The sequence below is a fragment of the Pseudochaenichthys georgianus genome, chromosome 15 (genome assembly GCF_902827115.2).
Source record: "Pseudochaenichthys georgianus chromosome 15, fPseGeo1.2, whole genome shotgun sequence".
Lineage (NCBI taxonomy): Eukaryota > Metazoa > Chordata > Actinopteri > Perciformes > Channichthyidae > Pseudochaenichthys > Pseudochaenichthys georgianus.
In genome coordinates this window covers 18,827,772-18,843,882 of record NC_047517.1, presented here as the reverse complement: position 1 = coordinate 18,843,882, position 16,111 = coordinate 18,827,772, and the positions used below count along the sequence as shown (strand labels likewise).

At 39.6% G+C, this 16,111-nt stretch overlaps 2 protein-coding genes across 3 annotated transcripts; one reads left to right on the top strand and one right to left on the bottom strand.

Moving 5' to 3' along the window:
- The first annotated feature begins 23 nt into the window (after nt 1-23).
- On the top strand, nt 24-2,090 carry mrpl14 (mitochondrial ribosomal protein L14). Of its 2 annotated transcripts, none has more exons than XM_034101079.2 (3): nt 24-113; nt 528-630; nt 1,546-2,090. In XM_034101079.2, exons 2-3 carry the CDS (start codon nt 551-553, stop codon nt 1,910-1,912), a joined length of 447 nt encoding a protein of 148 aa, XP_033956970.1. In that variant the 5' UTR covers nt 24-113; nt 528-550; the 3' UTR covers nt 1,913-2,090. The 2 variants fall into 2 exon arrangements, with proteins under 2 accessions (XP_033956970.1, XP_033956971.1); XM_034101080.2 differs by lacking the exon at nt 24-113 and adding an exon at nt 230-321.
- Nucleotides 2,091-2,173: 83 nt separating this feature from the next.
- Nucleotides 2,174-13,762, bottom strand: capn1a (calpain 1, (mu/I) large subunit a). The gene is made up of 22 exons (XM_071205737.1): nt 13,597-13,762; nt 11,409-11,652; nt 7,878-7,947; nt 7,684-7,802; nt 7,476-7,609; nt 7,220-7,388; nt 6,987-7,070; nt 6,810-6,895; nt 6,609-6,683; nt 6,120-6,280; nt 5,386-5,555; nt 5,254-5,265; nt 4,708-4,919; nt 4,589-4,628; nt 4,405-4,470; nt 4,177-4,234; nt 3,971-4,035; nt 3,762-3,830; nt 3,595-3,673; nt 3,385-3,498; nt 3,245-3,303; nt 2,174-3,160 (listed from the first exon to the last, which is right to left on the bottom strand). Exons 2-22 carry the CDS (start codon nt 11,649-11,651, stop codon nt 3,134-3,136), a joined length of 2,112 nt encoding a protein of 703 aa, XP_071061838.1. The 5' UTR covers nt 11,652; nt 13,597-13,762; the 3' UTR covers nt 2,174-3,133.
- Between the last annotated feature and the right edge of the window lie 2,349 nt (nt 13,763-16,111).

The window sequence follows — 16,111 nt, the reverse complement described above, 5'->3', positions numbered from 1 at the left end:
GGGTCTCTTCTATATTCTTCTATATCTATGTCACCGCAGCGCATTTATATGACGTACAGGAAAGTAGCAAACAAGCTAACTGGGGACGCTAGACGTTTTTGCAGTTATTTCAGGTATTCTGACTTTAATTAGCACAAACGTTTGACATGTAACAACATTTATAAATCCAAATTGTCGCAGGTATTTGCAGTGGCGGGGGGTATTTGTTTCCTTGTTATATGTTTTTTTCATGATGCGTTTATCACCTTGCGTGGCTAAATGCGGTTGGTCGCGTTTTACTGACGCTCGGGTTTTGACATTGGCACGAAGCGTGATAGAAGGGTAACATTAACACGATTGATATTTTAATCTTGATCCTTGACGCTTTCCAATGCACTAATTAATGTATTTGGGGAAAAGACTACATCAAATATGCTCCATCATTAAAACTAGTCAAACCACCATGTGATTGTTAGCTAATGCTAGCCTTATCATTATCAAACCCTTTAGCTTATTAGCAGCTAACCACCTAAATCTTCTGTTTCTAGCTGCCACAGAATTCGCTCCAAGTATGGCTCTCCCCCTGCTTTCAAGATCCCTTGCTGGGCTCCTTGTAGAGTCATCGTCAATAACTCATCAGAGGACTTTTAGGTAAGATAATTTGATGTTACATTTTATTAGCTGGGTCGTCTGGGTATTTTTGACAAACTCTATTCAACACGTCAGAGAGAGTAACATAAGTCAAGTCACTATAATAGCAGTGGCATGCTTCAACATATCTTAATTTGTTTATGTCCCCTTCCACTCAAAAATAGTATTTGTTTATTGACGTTTGACCTTCATTGTGAGAAATCATGTATGAGTAAAGTCTCAACACAAGGCTGTTATAAAATCCACCTGCTGTAGGGGAAAACTATTCTATGTGGTTGATCTTAATCTACTTGAAGATGTGGATGTTTTACATAATACTGCATGTTTCAGCCTGATGTTATGACATCACAATTGGTTGTAAAAACAGCCATAATCCAATATGCTACATAAACCAATAGAATACATTTTGCATCTAATAGTGAAACATTTGAGATAAAACATTCTATTTGTATTTGTATGTTAACCTTAAACTTTGTTGGCCATTTTTCTTCCACTTTAATAATAGCGACACCTTGTCCCAGTAAAGTCACTGTGAATGCTTTCATAGTTTCCTTGAGTTTTCTTCAGTCCTGGTTTCAGGAAACAACTCTAAAAAGCAATCAAAAAGGGGTAGTGCGAATATTAAAGTTGTGGACTGAAACCAAATAATATCCTTTATCATGTGCACCTTTGGCATATTGTTTAATGTCCCAATGTAACATTAGAGCACACGTTATTCATTGTTTACTGTGTGGAGCAGCCTAGGCATTAAACTGTATATGACATGATCACCACAAACAGTCCCTAAATTGGCATAAGATACTTGTCAAAAGTTATTCCACTTCTAAACTTGAAAATCATTTATTGCAAGACTGCTGACTGAGGGGACTGTCAAGGAAATATGTAATCATCAACTAATATACTTTGTCTTCTCAGTGTATCTGCTGTTGCAGCAGCCATTCAAAAGATGACTAGAGTGCGTGTTGTGGACAACAGCTCCCTTGGAAATACACCATATCACCGTGCCCCAAGAGTGATCCATGTCTACACCCAGAATGGTATAGGGAAAGTCGGTGACAAAGTGTTGCTTGCCATCAAAGGACAGAAGAAGAAAGCGCTCATCGTTGGACACAAAATGCCAGGAGATCGCATGACGCCACGCTTTGATTCTAACAATGTTGTTCTTATTGAGGACAATGGGAATCCCACAGGAACAAGGATTAAAGTCCCTATACCCACACATCTACGTAAACATGAGGGAGAATACTCCAAGGTCCTGGCAATTGCTAGTGCATTTGTTTAGTAACAGCTTTAATCAGGTGTTATTTGATATATACTGTACATTTCACATGTTATGCTTGTATGTTTTTGTCTTCAGTAAACTATATTAAAAAAAAAAAAGCATACTCTCCTCAAAATGATTATGTTAATTAACGTGAGACTCAAGTCTTGTCAACAGGTTTGACATTTTACTAAGTTTACAATAAATATAACCGTTACCATATAGGAGAGTTTGAGCAGCCAATGTGGGTCAAATTCATGTTATGAACAAACTGAGAAAGCATTTACCATGAGGGAAATATTTATTCAAGGCACAACATACATACATGACTGGCATATTTTCAATCGCTGTGTATAAGGCATGTGATCCCCGTGAATGTCCCTTTCGTGAATTGAAATACACCATTTCACACTGTCAGGCAACTTCAGTAGCATTATCCTAAACTAAATTGTCAGTGCAAAAAAAAAAACTAAACAAAGGTAAGCTGCTGTGCTTAAACTTCAATACAATACAAATACTTGTAATATATTAACAAGCTAAACTTTAGAATCATGCCAGAAAAAAAACATTGACATTATATTAGGTCTGTACTGCCATCTACAGGTCTGCAGGTGCAACGATGAAACTGAAAACTGAGGTGATCATTACTCCTTCAAAATATTTCTGTTAAACAATCAGGGCAAAATGTAAAAGAGTGCAGAATGATCATGAAAAACTATAAGACTTCACCTTTTTAAATCTTTACAGAAACAAAATTATTCAGATTTCTTCAGTTTTGTTGTGTTCCTAGTGAATGTTTTTTAGTGAGATTTTGAACAGTGAATTTATTGTTAGTACATTCATACAGACAGTTGCCATGCAGGGAATCATGCTACAGATGATTGGCACAGTGATTGCTTCATACAGCAGGTTTGCATAGATTCCTAATTCAGCCTGGAGACACAAGACTTCATAGCACTTTGGTTTCCTATTGTAGTAAATCCCCCTGCCTTTTTTGGTCTTGTGGAAGGCGGGGCTTAGCCTCCACCTACCAGGCTACACCCGATCCAACTTAAGGCCTGTAATCAGCAGTGCTCAGACCAAAAAAGGCAGGGGGATTTACTACACCAATTAAAAAGCTATTTTACTACTTTACATACGCTGAGGTGGGATGGGTTGCTAAGGCTGAGGGGTCTTCATTTCTCCAGGTTTATGGCAATCTGCAGCCACTGTACCTTTGCTGCTCCAGAGAAGATGGTCCTTTCAACCACACATTGTGAGGTAAAGCCACTGGCAACAGGAGAGAAATGTTAGATGAATACTATAGTAAAGACTATAAAGAAAATCACAATATATTTTGTCCACAGAACTTACCTCCGTTATATTCATCTCAGCCTGTCCTGATCCATCCTTGTCGAAGTGCTGGAAAGACCCTGTTGATGTGTTTACAATAATTAATAGTCGGCACACATGTACTGTAGTATACATTTACAATATAACAATTTAATACTCACTGAACATAGCTTCCAGCTTGACCAAGCAGCAGATGAAGTTGTCAAAGTCGACCATCTCGTTCTCCGCATACCGGGCTACCAGAATCTGGTTCAGTTTGTTGTTCAGTTTGAAACCTACACAGAAAGATAATAAAAATAAGGGTTACACTTCTCATCTGTGGGTGTGTATACAGTAAATAATGGTGGAAATGATCATCAAGAGCACTATACCTGCTCCCTCTACAGCAAGACGTATCTCATATGAGCTCATGGCCCCGGACTTGTCCAGGTCAAAATCTCTGAAAATGACCTGGAGGATGGAAACAGAAAGATAAATACAGAGAATCTAAGTGTGAACACTGTTCCTTTAACATTGTGTTTATTGTTTTCGTTCTTACCAGCCACTTTCGGATCTTGTTCCAGAGGATCTGAAACTCCACCAGCCCTAAACGGGCACTACCGTCTTTCTGTTAAACACATGGTCAAGGGGTGAAACCACACACAAAACAATCACTAGTATCACAATTCATTCATTTAGTTTCAAATAAAATAAAGATTATTATGACTTTTAATTAATTAATTCTTTCCAGATAAATCAAAAGGATACGTCCATCAGGTTGACCATGCTCCTGCATGATTCCATACTGAAGCCATCAGTCTTCAGATCTTTGTCTGAAAGAAAAGATATCTGAAACAGTCTGTTCTGCAAAGACAGTTTCACAGACACTTGTGTGGAATCTAATAATGTAGTGGGACATTTGTTACCAACATGTGCACTTTCCAGTAGCTATGATTTGTTGATAATAAACTCACGCCGGGTAACGACTCTGTTGAGAATGGTCCGAAGCTCGTGGACAGAAATCTCCATGTCCTGAAAAATCACAGAGGACAGGATGTAAGAGACATCTGTCTTCACCATAACAAGGCTGATACCAATGTTGATGTTTTAAGTATTATATATTATCTAAATGACAACCAAAGATACAAATATAAATGCAAACAAAGATGCAAAACAGTAAGGGAGATCTGTTCAGAACTTGCCTCTCCTGCCAGCTGTGCGAACATGGACTTAAAAGAGTCATCAATGTCGTCTTCAGTTACTTCTTCCTGTAGGAAACCACAATATAAAAAGGCATTTGTTTAATTTCAGAATCCTTGTCATTTCCTGCTATTAATAAAGTATAGTATGCAACATCTATTTTATTCATGTCTCAGTTTTACGTACTTCCTCTCCAAAATCTGCAGAGATTTCATCATCCAGTTCTCTGCAATAAAAAAAAATTAGCAGGATATTTACATTTCAAATACATAAGCTGGATTTAAAATGATGTAAAAGACTCTTACTCTGTTTCCGATTGCTTCTCAGTGAAGACTCTGAGGACAAAGTCCGCCTCCTGACTAGCCTCAAAGGTGGAGGGGACGATGAGGTATTCCCCTGGGGGCAGACGCAGCCGTGTGCTCACCTCTCGCAGGTTAATGAATGTCTCGGAGCGTGCACACGATGAATGAGTCAGGAAGAAATCCTTCTTCAGGTGGACATTCGTGCAGCCTCTGTACTGAGGGCCACAGGGAACACACATGGGTTTACAATACTGCCAACCTTTTCAAACATCTGATTTATATTTAGTTTTACTTTGGACTACATTTAATGCAATACACTCTCATATGAGAAGTCATTATACTAAAGAGGATTGAAAAATTGCTTGAAATAGGTCAATCATTGATGAAACTTCTCAATATTATTTGTTCTTAAATATGTGGATTGATTTATAAATGGTCTGCATGGATTCATATCTTAATCAAAGAACGTTTTTTTTAAACTAAAATGTGATCAGCAGTAGTGTAAAATATACATGCAAAATAGGCGGTAGTAATAAATGCTCTGCTTACCTCTTCTGGAATCTGCAGAAAAAAAGACAAAGAAAGAAATATATAAATGACACGAACAAAATGTAACCTGACACAAAACTCAAGCATAAGAATAAACCATGAGAGAGAAAAAGGGACAAAACAGATTTGTACCTCATAAAGAGCAAAGCCAATGGTGTGCGTGTCCTGACCCTGGCGGCGGTATTTGCGGCGGTCCTTCTGCATGAGAGCAACCAAAAAGCTGCACGCCACCTCATCGTCCTCTGGGTCATCATCCTCCTCCAGCAAGGTGATCTTGTACTGAGGGTTGATCCAGAACGTGTCTACACAGATGGTGCATTTGTGTTAGCATGTTTCATTGTCCACTGTATGTCAGTGTGTAGACTTTAAAGGTCCCCTATTAAACTCTTTTTCAACAATATATTATAGGTCTCAGACATATACAAAACATGTCTCTGAAGTGTTTGGCTGAAATACCAAACAGATTGCATGCCATAAAACCCTCTGTTTCAAACGTGCTGATTCTGGGTCTGTAGCTTTAAATGCTATTGAGCTGCCACTCCTCAAACCACTCTGTGAAATGTTTGGTTTGAAAATAGTGCTCTCGGAGGAGAATCGGGTGATAAGGTGGGCGGATGTTACCTTGGTTAGTTATTGACTAATGGTTGCACAACCCAAAAAAAAAATCTTGTTCGAAATCTGATCAGCTAATCTTTTTTAGGTTTTTATATAGATGAGTCAGGATAAAAGGAGAGAAGATCTTTTTTCCTGACACTTTCCGAATCTCTTAACACAGAGAGGAGGACACATATTTATGAATAAAATACATGAAAAAGTGGATTTTGCATAATAGGTGACCTTTAAATAAATTGAATTTTTTTTCTCACTGGGACTGTTCCTGCAGCCTCCGGCGGTGCTGCCTCTCCTCCACGCGCCGTAAAACTTTGTGGTGTTCCAGTGGCTGAGACCATCCTCACTCAGAGCGTCAGCAGTCAAATTACAGATCTCTAGCCGAGAAAACTGCCTCTTGAACTCATTGAAGGACATCCTGGAAGATCACAAATAAATGCTTAGGGTCAGAACCTAAATATGACCTTTATAAAAGAACAGTTCTGAGAAATGTGCTCAATAGCTTTCTTGCAACTAATATGAGGAATTCTATCCCACTTTCTTGTCTGTAAGGTAAATATATAAAAAAGGACCTTACCTTATTAGTTAAATATGTTATCAACTGATAAAAACTGAACCCACATGTATTTGTATTTCTTTTTTTTCCCTGTAACTCACCACAAGAAAGTGAATAAGCGTATTCCCGATAACTAGTTCTTTAAAATACATATAGTACATATAATACAATAGCACCTGACACATCTTACCAAAACTCCCCATCTTCCATCTTAAGATGCAGGTCCTCTCGTTCAGAAGGATCAACCTCATCCCATTCAGGGGAACTACACACAACAAGACAAACAGACCAGAATACACACTCAGGAAGAGATATCACGCTCATAAAAGCACAACCAAACAAAACTGAGGATGCAAAAATGATTAGTACACAGAGACATTGGCACACTCACTTGTCACTCCAGGCACCAGTCCACTCCACCTGTCCCCAAGGGTTACGTATCCGGATTAGGCGCTCCATGTTGCCTTTGTAATCAACCTACATAACACAGAGAGATTGCTCAATTAGAAACATTAAGTCATTTGCAGTGTTGACCAATTAAAGACCACATAGTCATACACGGACAGACCTCCTTCAGTCCGGTGAGTGAGTAGGCATGGCCCTTCACAAGCTTCTTGAATGTAACAGCCTCCATGTCGAAGGCACTGGTGATCTGTATATGAAAAACATCATTTCTGCATCCGAGTATGAATGGTCTGGCACAGAAATAACTAGAAGAGCTTTTAATGTTATTAGCTTCCTCAGAATGGTGCAACATTGATCTGCGTGTCTTGGTGGTGTGCCAGCGTGTTCAGCACTTACATCGATGGAGCAGCCCAGCAGAGAGCCTCTCTCCAGGGCCTTAGCGATGATCCTGTGCAGATCTCTGGGGGCCTTGCGCAGCTCGTACATCTCAGACACACCACCGGTGAAGTCCTCAAACCCCTCAGTGGTGCTTCCTCCAGACAGAGCCTCGTAGGATCCATTCAGCCTGATGTCATGTGGGGAAAAAAACACTTTCCATCAAACCCACTCATCTGAATTATTGAACAACTGGTTAGGCTCTTCTAATACATACTTTGCGTAAGCCTTCTCTAGGAGTGCACTCCAGAATTCATTGCCCTCAGCAGAATGGACGAACATCAGCTCTCCATCTTTGACAGGTAATCTGTCATCAATCACAACATCTACCCACTCGCCAAACTGCCAGAACTGCAACACAGAGTAACAATCAACAACTCCATCAATCCAAACTGCTTGCCTTACATTTGAGGATATTAAAATACCTGAAAGTGGAATATTCCAGCGTAGTCGTCTTGAAAGGACTGTCCATGTGGGACGACCCGGTGAAGAAGCGTCTCATTCAGGGTGAGAGACGCGATGGCTGCTAAGAGCCAGCAATCACCTGCAAAGGAAAAGAAGCATTAAGCAACCTTTCATGACAGATTTCACATTAACAATAACAGCAAGAAGGGCTCACCCAGCGCTCCCTGACAGATGTCGGTCCTGGAGGCACCACCCACAATGAACTGAGGGTCATCACTCAGGTCCTATGGAGAAATTCAAAAAGTCAATTAAATCTCAGAGTTTGGATTCATAGCCTATGATTTACATATAATGAATAGTTCAGAAGTGGGGTTGAATGAGATACTTAATAGTCAGTGCAAAACCTACAGTGGATGGCAGCCAGGTAAGCTATATTTAGAAAGATTTCACCACTGTCACACAGCCCCTTTCTCCTGGGAACTGAGTCTGTTATATCCATACATCTATCTACCTTCAAGGCAAAATAAACTTCATTGAGAAAACTGAAATGTTATCTTGCACAACACAGAATTGGCTGGTCTAAAGCAGCCTCAACCTGCGAGTATGTCGCACAATAACATACTCAATATGGAGGAGTACCTCATACAACCCCACTTCAAATAATTCAAACTATCCTTTTAAAAACGACATATGTCTTTCAAAACATAGCTATTTTCGCATCTACACGCTAACTTCCTGTGTTTCAATGACTGTAAACAAATGTTGGAGCGAGGAGTGGTCAGGGAATGCCATGCCCTGCCAACAGCTGCAGCGGTCTGAAAGGTTCCTGTTCATACTCGTCCTATTCTGTCAGAGTTTACAGACAAGAAATAACACTCAGTGCCATTTGATATTTCTGTTTATAATGTTTCCCTCTTGAGTTCCAGTAATCAGTGGCAAGAGACATAACACATGCATCATGAAAAAAGTAATGAGGAGCAATCAAAAGAACGATGAGGCATTTTCACATTTAAAATGTAAAAACAATTGATCTTGCCCTGGGGGAATTTTTAGAGCAGTACATATAACAGGGTTCATACACTTTTTCACCAATGATTTTCAATGACTTTTCCATGACTTCTCAATTACCTTTATCTCATTTTCCATGACCAAAAAAAAATTCCCACTGAAAATGGTTTATTTTAACATGGAACAGGAAAATAAGGTCTGCATATGAAACATGTTGTGCCTATCTAAAACAAATCAAATAGTAGGCTTACTAGCTTCTACACGCTAAAGCAACTGTAGTCAGGGAGGCTGGTATGAAAAAGGCGGCAAGGACCCGACCCCTGACCCCTTGAAAGCAGCAGTGTCAATAATAACAGAAACGCCAAAGAGTCACATCTAATAGAAATATATAAAAGCATTTATTTTAATTGTGTAGCAGTCAGTTTATAATTCTGGCAGCACTGTTGAGCATTTTGAAAATGTATTGTCATGCCTGTGCAAGGCTTAGTCTTTCTATCTTTATAGCCACTGGTGTAAAGTAACTAAGTTCATAAACTCAACAAGTACTATACGTGGGTACAATGTATTTCAATGTTTTGCTACTTTGTACTTCTACTCCTCTACAGTTCAGAGGTACATGGTGTACTTCTACTCCTCTACAGTTCAGAGGTACATGGTGTACTTCTACTCCACTACAGTTCAGAGGTACATGGTGTACTTCTACTCCTCTACAGTTCAGAGGTACATGGTGTACTTCTACTCCTCTACAGTTCAGAGGTACATGGTGTACTTCTACTCCACTACAGTTCAGAGGTACATGGTGTACTTCTACTCCTCTACAGTTCAGAGGTACATGGTGTACTTCTACTCCTCTACAGTTCAGAGGTACATGGTGTACTTCTACTCCTCTACAGTTCAGAGGTACATGGTGTACTTCTACTCCACTACAGTTCAGAGGTACATGGTGTACTTTTCCTCCACTACATGTATTTAATACCTTTAGTTACTCTACAGATCTGGATGAATGATGTGAAATATAACCAAGTGTTAAATCAGACTTTAGTTCCACCTGGAGTAAATCCACCAGCTACCCTGCAGTATACAAAGTAATTCAAACTAGCTGCACCTTTACCAGCTTTGAGAACACTTTCATGATTAATCATAATAAAACATATCATATATATTATTCTGAAATGGACCAATCTGCACAACGACTACTTTTACTGTCGCTACTTTACTTTCACTATATTTTGATGATAATACTTTTCTACTTTTACTTGAGTAACATTTTGAATGCAGGACTTTTACTGTAACAGAGTATTCCTACACTCTGGTACTTCTACTTTTACTCAAGTACAAGATCTGAGTACTTCTACTTTTACTACATGATCAGAGTACTTCTACTTTTACTCAAGTACAAGACCTGAGTACTTCTACTTTTACTCAAGTACAAGACCTGAGTACTTCTACTTTTACTCAAGTACAACATCTGAGTACTATACTTTTATTAAGTACAAGATCTGAGTACTTCCACTTCTACTAAAGTACAAGATCTGAGTACTTCTACTCGAGTACAAGATCTGAGTACTTCTACTTATCTGAGTACTTCTACTTTAACTCAAGTACAAGACCTGAGTACTTCTACTTTTAATCAAGTAAAAAACCTGAGTACTTCTACTTTTACTCAAGTACAAGATCTGAGTACTTCTACTTTTACTCTAGCACAATATCTATACTTGTACCACCTCCGTTTATAGCCTATGAAAAAAACTATTAGAAAACGAAGGCTAAAGCTAACGTTAGCAGATAGTGACAATGTATGCTAGCTAGCTAGCTAGCTCAACGATTCCTTAATGATATTGTGACAGAAAAACATTTCAGTTCACATCACGCTCTGCCGCTCTGCTCTGAACACCTGAACGGCCTGTTCTAACAGCTGTTCACCAGCGGTGCAGTCTGTGCCACAGTGACTCCGCACAGTTAACGAACGCACCGTAGATAATGTAGCTGACCGTCATACCGGAACAGCAGAGTTCAACCGACAGGCAGGAAGACTCGAGCACACAGCTCGCGCTTCATATATTAAAAAATAACACCATGCGCGTCATGATGGCACATAACAGCTCGCGACCGCAGATTATTTTGGCGATTAGATAAAATGTAAATTATATTTGACGCAACTTTAGTTACATTTCCATGACTTTTCCAAAACTTTGGGATAAACATCGTTTTCCATAACTTTTCCAGGGCCTGGAATTTGCATTTTGAATTTCCATGACTTTTCCAGGTTTTCAATGACCGTAAGAACCCTGATATAAACTAAACATAATATAAGATACATTATGAGTGTATAAAAACGTTTTTTATCATGTTTCCTTCTTAAAATATATATATTGCAGATCTGTCTGTATTACCTTCTTCATAGACACTAAATGATGATGAGAGATGTGTCCTTATTTTACCCAAGCCTTCTGAAATTATCATTATTCAATTGTACCCTTGCTGTTTTGCCTGGCTTGCTGACTATGTATTTTATTTTCTGTTTCATTCTCTAATGCATTGAGACTGAAGACGAGACAGTATATAGTATCTACATGTATATTTTTATTGAAACTATAATCTTTAATCTGTCGAGTATGGTTTGTCTGTTTTGTTTTGCTTGCAATTATTAAACAAAAGGTATTTGTCACTTGTACCCTTTACCTCAACTAATAGGAATAAAACATATCCGTTTTTTGTATTGTTAGTATCCACTCACTGTGGGCCGTATCCACTCCACATCCCTGGTTTTGGAGGAATAGGGGGCGAGCTCCTTGAAGCCCAGGGATGGAGGCTCAGCGGGGAAACAGTCGTCCTCAAACAGGCAGCCGGACTCCACACACTGCTGCTTCAGAGCCTCGTAGTCCTGGTTGGAGAAGGGCAGAGCGTGCTCATTGGTGCCCATGCCTTCTGCTCGCAGCCTGTTGGCCTGTATGACAGCGGACATCCCAGTTGCATACATACTGGTGGGAGATAAAAATATGGAGGCGTGTGAGTATGCTCAGGCTGTCTATAAATAGCAGAAAGCTCCTCGGTGGCACACTCTTGTCCAAGTGTCACAGCACGGCACTCATGTTTAGAAAAATAGTATTTATGCTAGTGATAAGTTCAAAACAATTCTGAATCTGCCTTAAGTTAATTCATTCCAGCCTAAAAGTTAAAGAAAGCTTTATGCTTTAAGGCCATTTAGGAAACTGAGGTCCTTGGTCTTTGTTTTGTATTAAATATGTAGGTTAAGCAATCTGTGGAGGTTTTACATTCTACCATTACCAACAACATGATGGGGTTGTTTCATTATCTTTGGATTCAATATGTTTGAGGCTAATTAAATAATACATTATTCAGAAATCATAGGCTGTTGTTAAAACCTCTTAAAGTTGAGGGGCTGCCAAGTGGGATTTGTGACCTCAGTATTTCTAATGTCCTGGCAAAAGGTAAATCCTGCAAAACACAATTGTTTATTTAATTGTTATTTAAAATCAAAGCAAATGTGCTGCTATGAAAACTTCACTTAGCAGCCAACACATATTTAAGCCAAGCTAAAACTAATAATTAGACAACATAAATACAAACAGAAGAAAAGGGATTACTGAGGACTGTGAGAAAAGACCACCTTACACACAGCAGACCTAGAAATAACAAAGGACATATGATACCTTCGTATACCTTGTCTGTAAAGGCTGGCTGAGAGAGAGAATGAGACAAAACAAGAAAGGTTATGTAGTTTAACTCTAGTTTTGGCAAAGGTAGATAAAGTGCTTTTACTTTTCAATAACTCAGATTGCGCTGAGTTGCAGGATCCTGCGCAGCCCTAACAGACTTTAGTGTTGACCACTTAGTAGGGGTATTTTCTCCTCTCTGAATGCACCTACTTTACAATCCCAGACAGTTTCACAACTTTCAGCCAAGTCTCACAGGACGATACAAACATTTTGTGAGAAGATCAGGAGATAAAAAGAACCACATACATCAAGAAGATGGCTCTTAGTTGTTCATTTGCTCTCCCTTTATGAACTACTGCAAGAAACTGGGACATGAGAGGAGCTTTTATCTGGCTGTGCTCCACTGGAACAGAATCCTAATGAGCTCAGATCTGTAAACAGTGCAGGAAGAGGGGGCAACTTTGATGGAGCTAAAGTGGTGAGGGATCAGGGGATCGATGAGGAGAAAATGACTCCGTTGACTTTCAGTGATGAGTAAGAGAGGAAATAATGACGTGTTGTTGCGAAAAACAAGCTTTGCTTTCGATAAAAACAATTCTGCAGACGAGGACCCCCACCCTGACACTGGGGCCCCTCATGCTGTGAGAGTCTGCAGGAATGTCCCTCCTCTATCAGACAGCTAGATAGAGGACACTGCTGGCTGATGACTAAAAGGATATCTCTATATTTCCCCATTGGGCAAATAAAAGCTGATCCAGACATTCCTTTGACAATGATGTCATCTATAGGACTTCAACCTCAACAATGCCCTATAATAACCATCTACAACAGGAACAATGCTGCACATATCCTACTTTATTTTGATTTCTTAGTGAATTTAGATGCCTGTTAACTATCAAACAGTATTAGCATGTCTGGCATGTATGCAGGCTCATATTGTTTTAGCACCTGTTCAATGGGCCTGTCTTTTTTTATGGCCTGATGCCTGCTTCCAACATTTCTCGCAACAATAATATATATTTTACCACACAACACACTCATTCCACACCGGATGTTACATATGAATGAAATCTGTATGCCTGAATATGACAGCTGGATTATTATTAGTGCTACAGTGTACAGTATGTTGCATCTAATAAAGCGCGGCCTAATGTCACACTGATTCCACCGGGAGGCACCGTTAACTATCAGCGGGATAATTAGCACATTGGAGTGAAAGGACATACAGAAAATGGCTCCACTCACCACCGCCGTGAAGGGAACCTGCCGCTCCTTCAGAATTGCTCGGGTTGTGATAATCGTGTAAAACTGGGGTGGGGGGCAGTGGTTGTTTGGTACTAGACAGGAGTAGTGCAGGTCCAGCCCTCTCTCTCCGCTGCACACTGCGGGTAGACCCAATAGAGTCTGGCTGCAGGCCGCAGCAAGGAGGCGGATCGTATAGGGGCGGATCCTATAGTGAACGACGGGAGCCGGTGTTGTGCCGTAGATTGAAGCCTTGCCGTAGATTGAAGCCCTGTTCGCGGGGACGCGCAAACATGACGTCATCGCCTGTATTGAGCGTTCGTCTAGTTTAATAAGCTTTTCTCTCTCTTTTGAATGATATATTTCCCATCAGATTAAACAGCAAACGGCTGAATAAATAATGTGCATACTATTGAGAGGAGGCTCGTTTTAAGGACACTTTTCAGATAGTAATGTGGATAAAACCAAGGTGCTCTTTTCAAAAGCAAAAAAGACACCAGAGCCTGTTTTAGATATTGTAACTACGCAAGGAACAACACTTGAAGTTGTTGCCTGTTACAAATACCTTGGTATCTGGCTTGATGATTGTCTCTCTTTTAAACTTCATGTCAATAACTTGCTAAAAAAACTGAGGGTTAGGCTAGGGTTCTTTTTCAGAAACAAGTCCTGTTTCTCGCTTGAGGCCAGGAAAAGGCTAGTGACTGTGACCTTTTTACCTGTGCTGGACTATGGGGATCTGGTCTATATGAATGCACCTGCCAATTGCCTGGTCAAGTTAGATGCTGCGTATCACAGTGCACTGAGATTTGTGACAAACTGTAAAGCATTAACCCATCACTGTACCCTGTATGCAAGGGCTGGTTTGCTTTCACTAACTGTACGGAGGCTCAGTCACTGGTACATTTTTATATACAAAGCCATGTTAGGGAAACTTCCATCTTATATTTGCTCCCTGATCTCACGGAGAATTGTAAGTGGCTACTGCCTGAGATCGAATGCTGTGGTTTTATTAAATGTGCCAACTGCTAGGACTGTCTTAGGGAAGACAGCTTTTAGATGCGCAGCTCCTCTGTCTTGGAATAGTCTGCAAATTAAATGGAAACTGAACAATCTGGTGCCACTAAATGTTTTTAAAGCTCGGTTGGATGCTACTCAATCGGAAGCTATTGGTACCTGTTTATGTGGATAATTTTGTAAATGATGCTGAATGATGTCCTTTTGTTGTTCTATTTATGTTTCATGTGGAACTACTTGAGCAGGTCTCCCTTGGAAAAGAGATCAATGATCTCAATGGGATTTTATCTGTATAAATAAAGGTTTGAAATGAAATGATAGTCACAATCTTCGTATTGGAACAAACTTCCGTTTTTGAGTGCAGTCCCACCCTGTTATATTCCTCCTTCCTACAGAACAGACAATGACATGATGATATGTCATTTGTCATTATAGTCCTATTTCTTAAAACCTTCACTGTTGTTTAAAGGAGACCTATCATGCTATATTTAAATGATATAGTGTACGACCATACCTATATAAGGTATATTTATACATTTTATTTTTCAAAATACCAAACAGATCATTTTTTAGACATGCCTCGTTTCGCTCATTTTCGCTCTATTCCAAGCCCGTCTTTGAAAATTCTGAGCAGCAGCTGACCACGCCCCCCTGCAGAAGAGCAGGCATGAGCCGGTGTTATGCCGTAGGTTGAAGCCTTGCCGTGGATTGAAGCCCTGTTCGCGGGGACGCGCAAAGGTGACGTAATCGCCTGTGTTGAGCGTTCGCCTTATTTTCACCCTTTTCAAAGCTTTTCTCTCTCTTTTGAGTGATATATTAGGATTAAACAGCAAACGGCTGAATAAATAATGTGCATACAATTGCGAGGAGGCTCGTTTTAAGGACACGTTTTTCAGATCTGTCACAATCTTCGTATTGGAATAAACTTACGTTTTTTAGTGTATAGTCCCACTCTGTTATATTCCTCCTTCCTGCAGCAGAACAGACAATGACAGGATAATATGTGATTTATCAATAGTCCTATTTCTTAAACCCTTCTCTGTTGTTTAAGTGTCTGATAACCACGAATAGTAAGCAATGATATAACAGTAATGATATCAGACACTGTGTTATTTTCAATCAAGCCTAACAAATTATGTGTTCAAACTGGCTTCACTCACTTGAATTGCTCCTTTGAATATAATTTGTATATATCCCTACTCAACACATGTTTGTATTGTAATGCCACTCCTATTTTTTTTCAATTTTATTTTAAGGTGACATTGAATGCTTTGAAAGGTGCCCTAAAATAAAGTGTATTATTGATCTTGTATCTGTGCCTCTATTACATTACATTTAATTTTCTATCACACTATTAATGTTCCTTATTTTAGACTAGGTTAATCCTGGTGTCAATAGGGAAGATCTGCACTGTTCTCTACATAACATGTTCAGAGCAGGTATTTCTCCTGCCGGATTTGGAACCCCCCCTTTATCTTTGTCCAGGATAGTCACAACTTCACCA

What these genes read in the sequence shown, in the direction of transcription:
- capn1a (XM_071205737.1), bottom strand. Translation starts at nt 11,651, where the DNA reads ATGTATGCAACTGGGATGTCCGCTGTCATACAGGCCAACAGGCTGCGA. An exon ending in CTGGAATATTCCACTTTCAG is followed by an intron (nt 7,610 to 7,683) that starts GTATTTTAATAT and finishes TCTGTGTTGCAG; the next exon opens with TTCTGGCAGTTTGGCGAGTG. An exon ending in TGCTGGGCTGCTCCATCGAT is followed by an intron (nt 7,071 to 7,219) that starts GTAAGTGCTGAA and finishes TTTCATATACAG; the next exon opens with ATCACCAGTGCCTTCGACAT.
- mrpl14 (XM_034101079.2), top strand. Translation starts at nt 551, where the DNA reads ATGGCTCTCCCCCTGCTTTCAAGATCCCTTGCTGGGCTCCTTGTAGAG. An exon ending in ACTCATCAGAGGACTTTTAG is followed by an intron (nt 631 to 1,545) that starts GTAAGATAATTT and finishes TTGTCTTCTCAG; the next exon opens with TGTATCTGCTGTTGCAGCAG.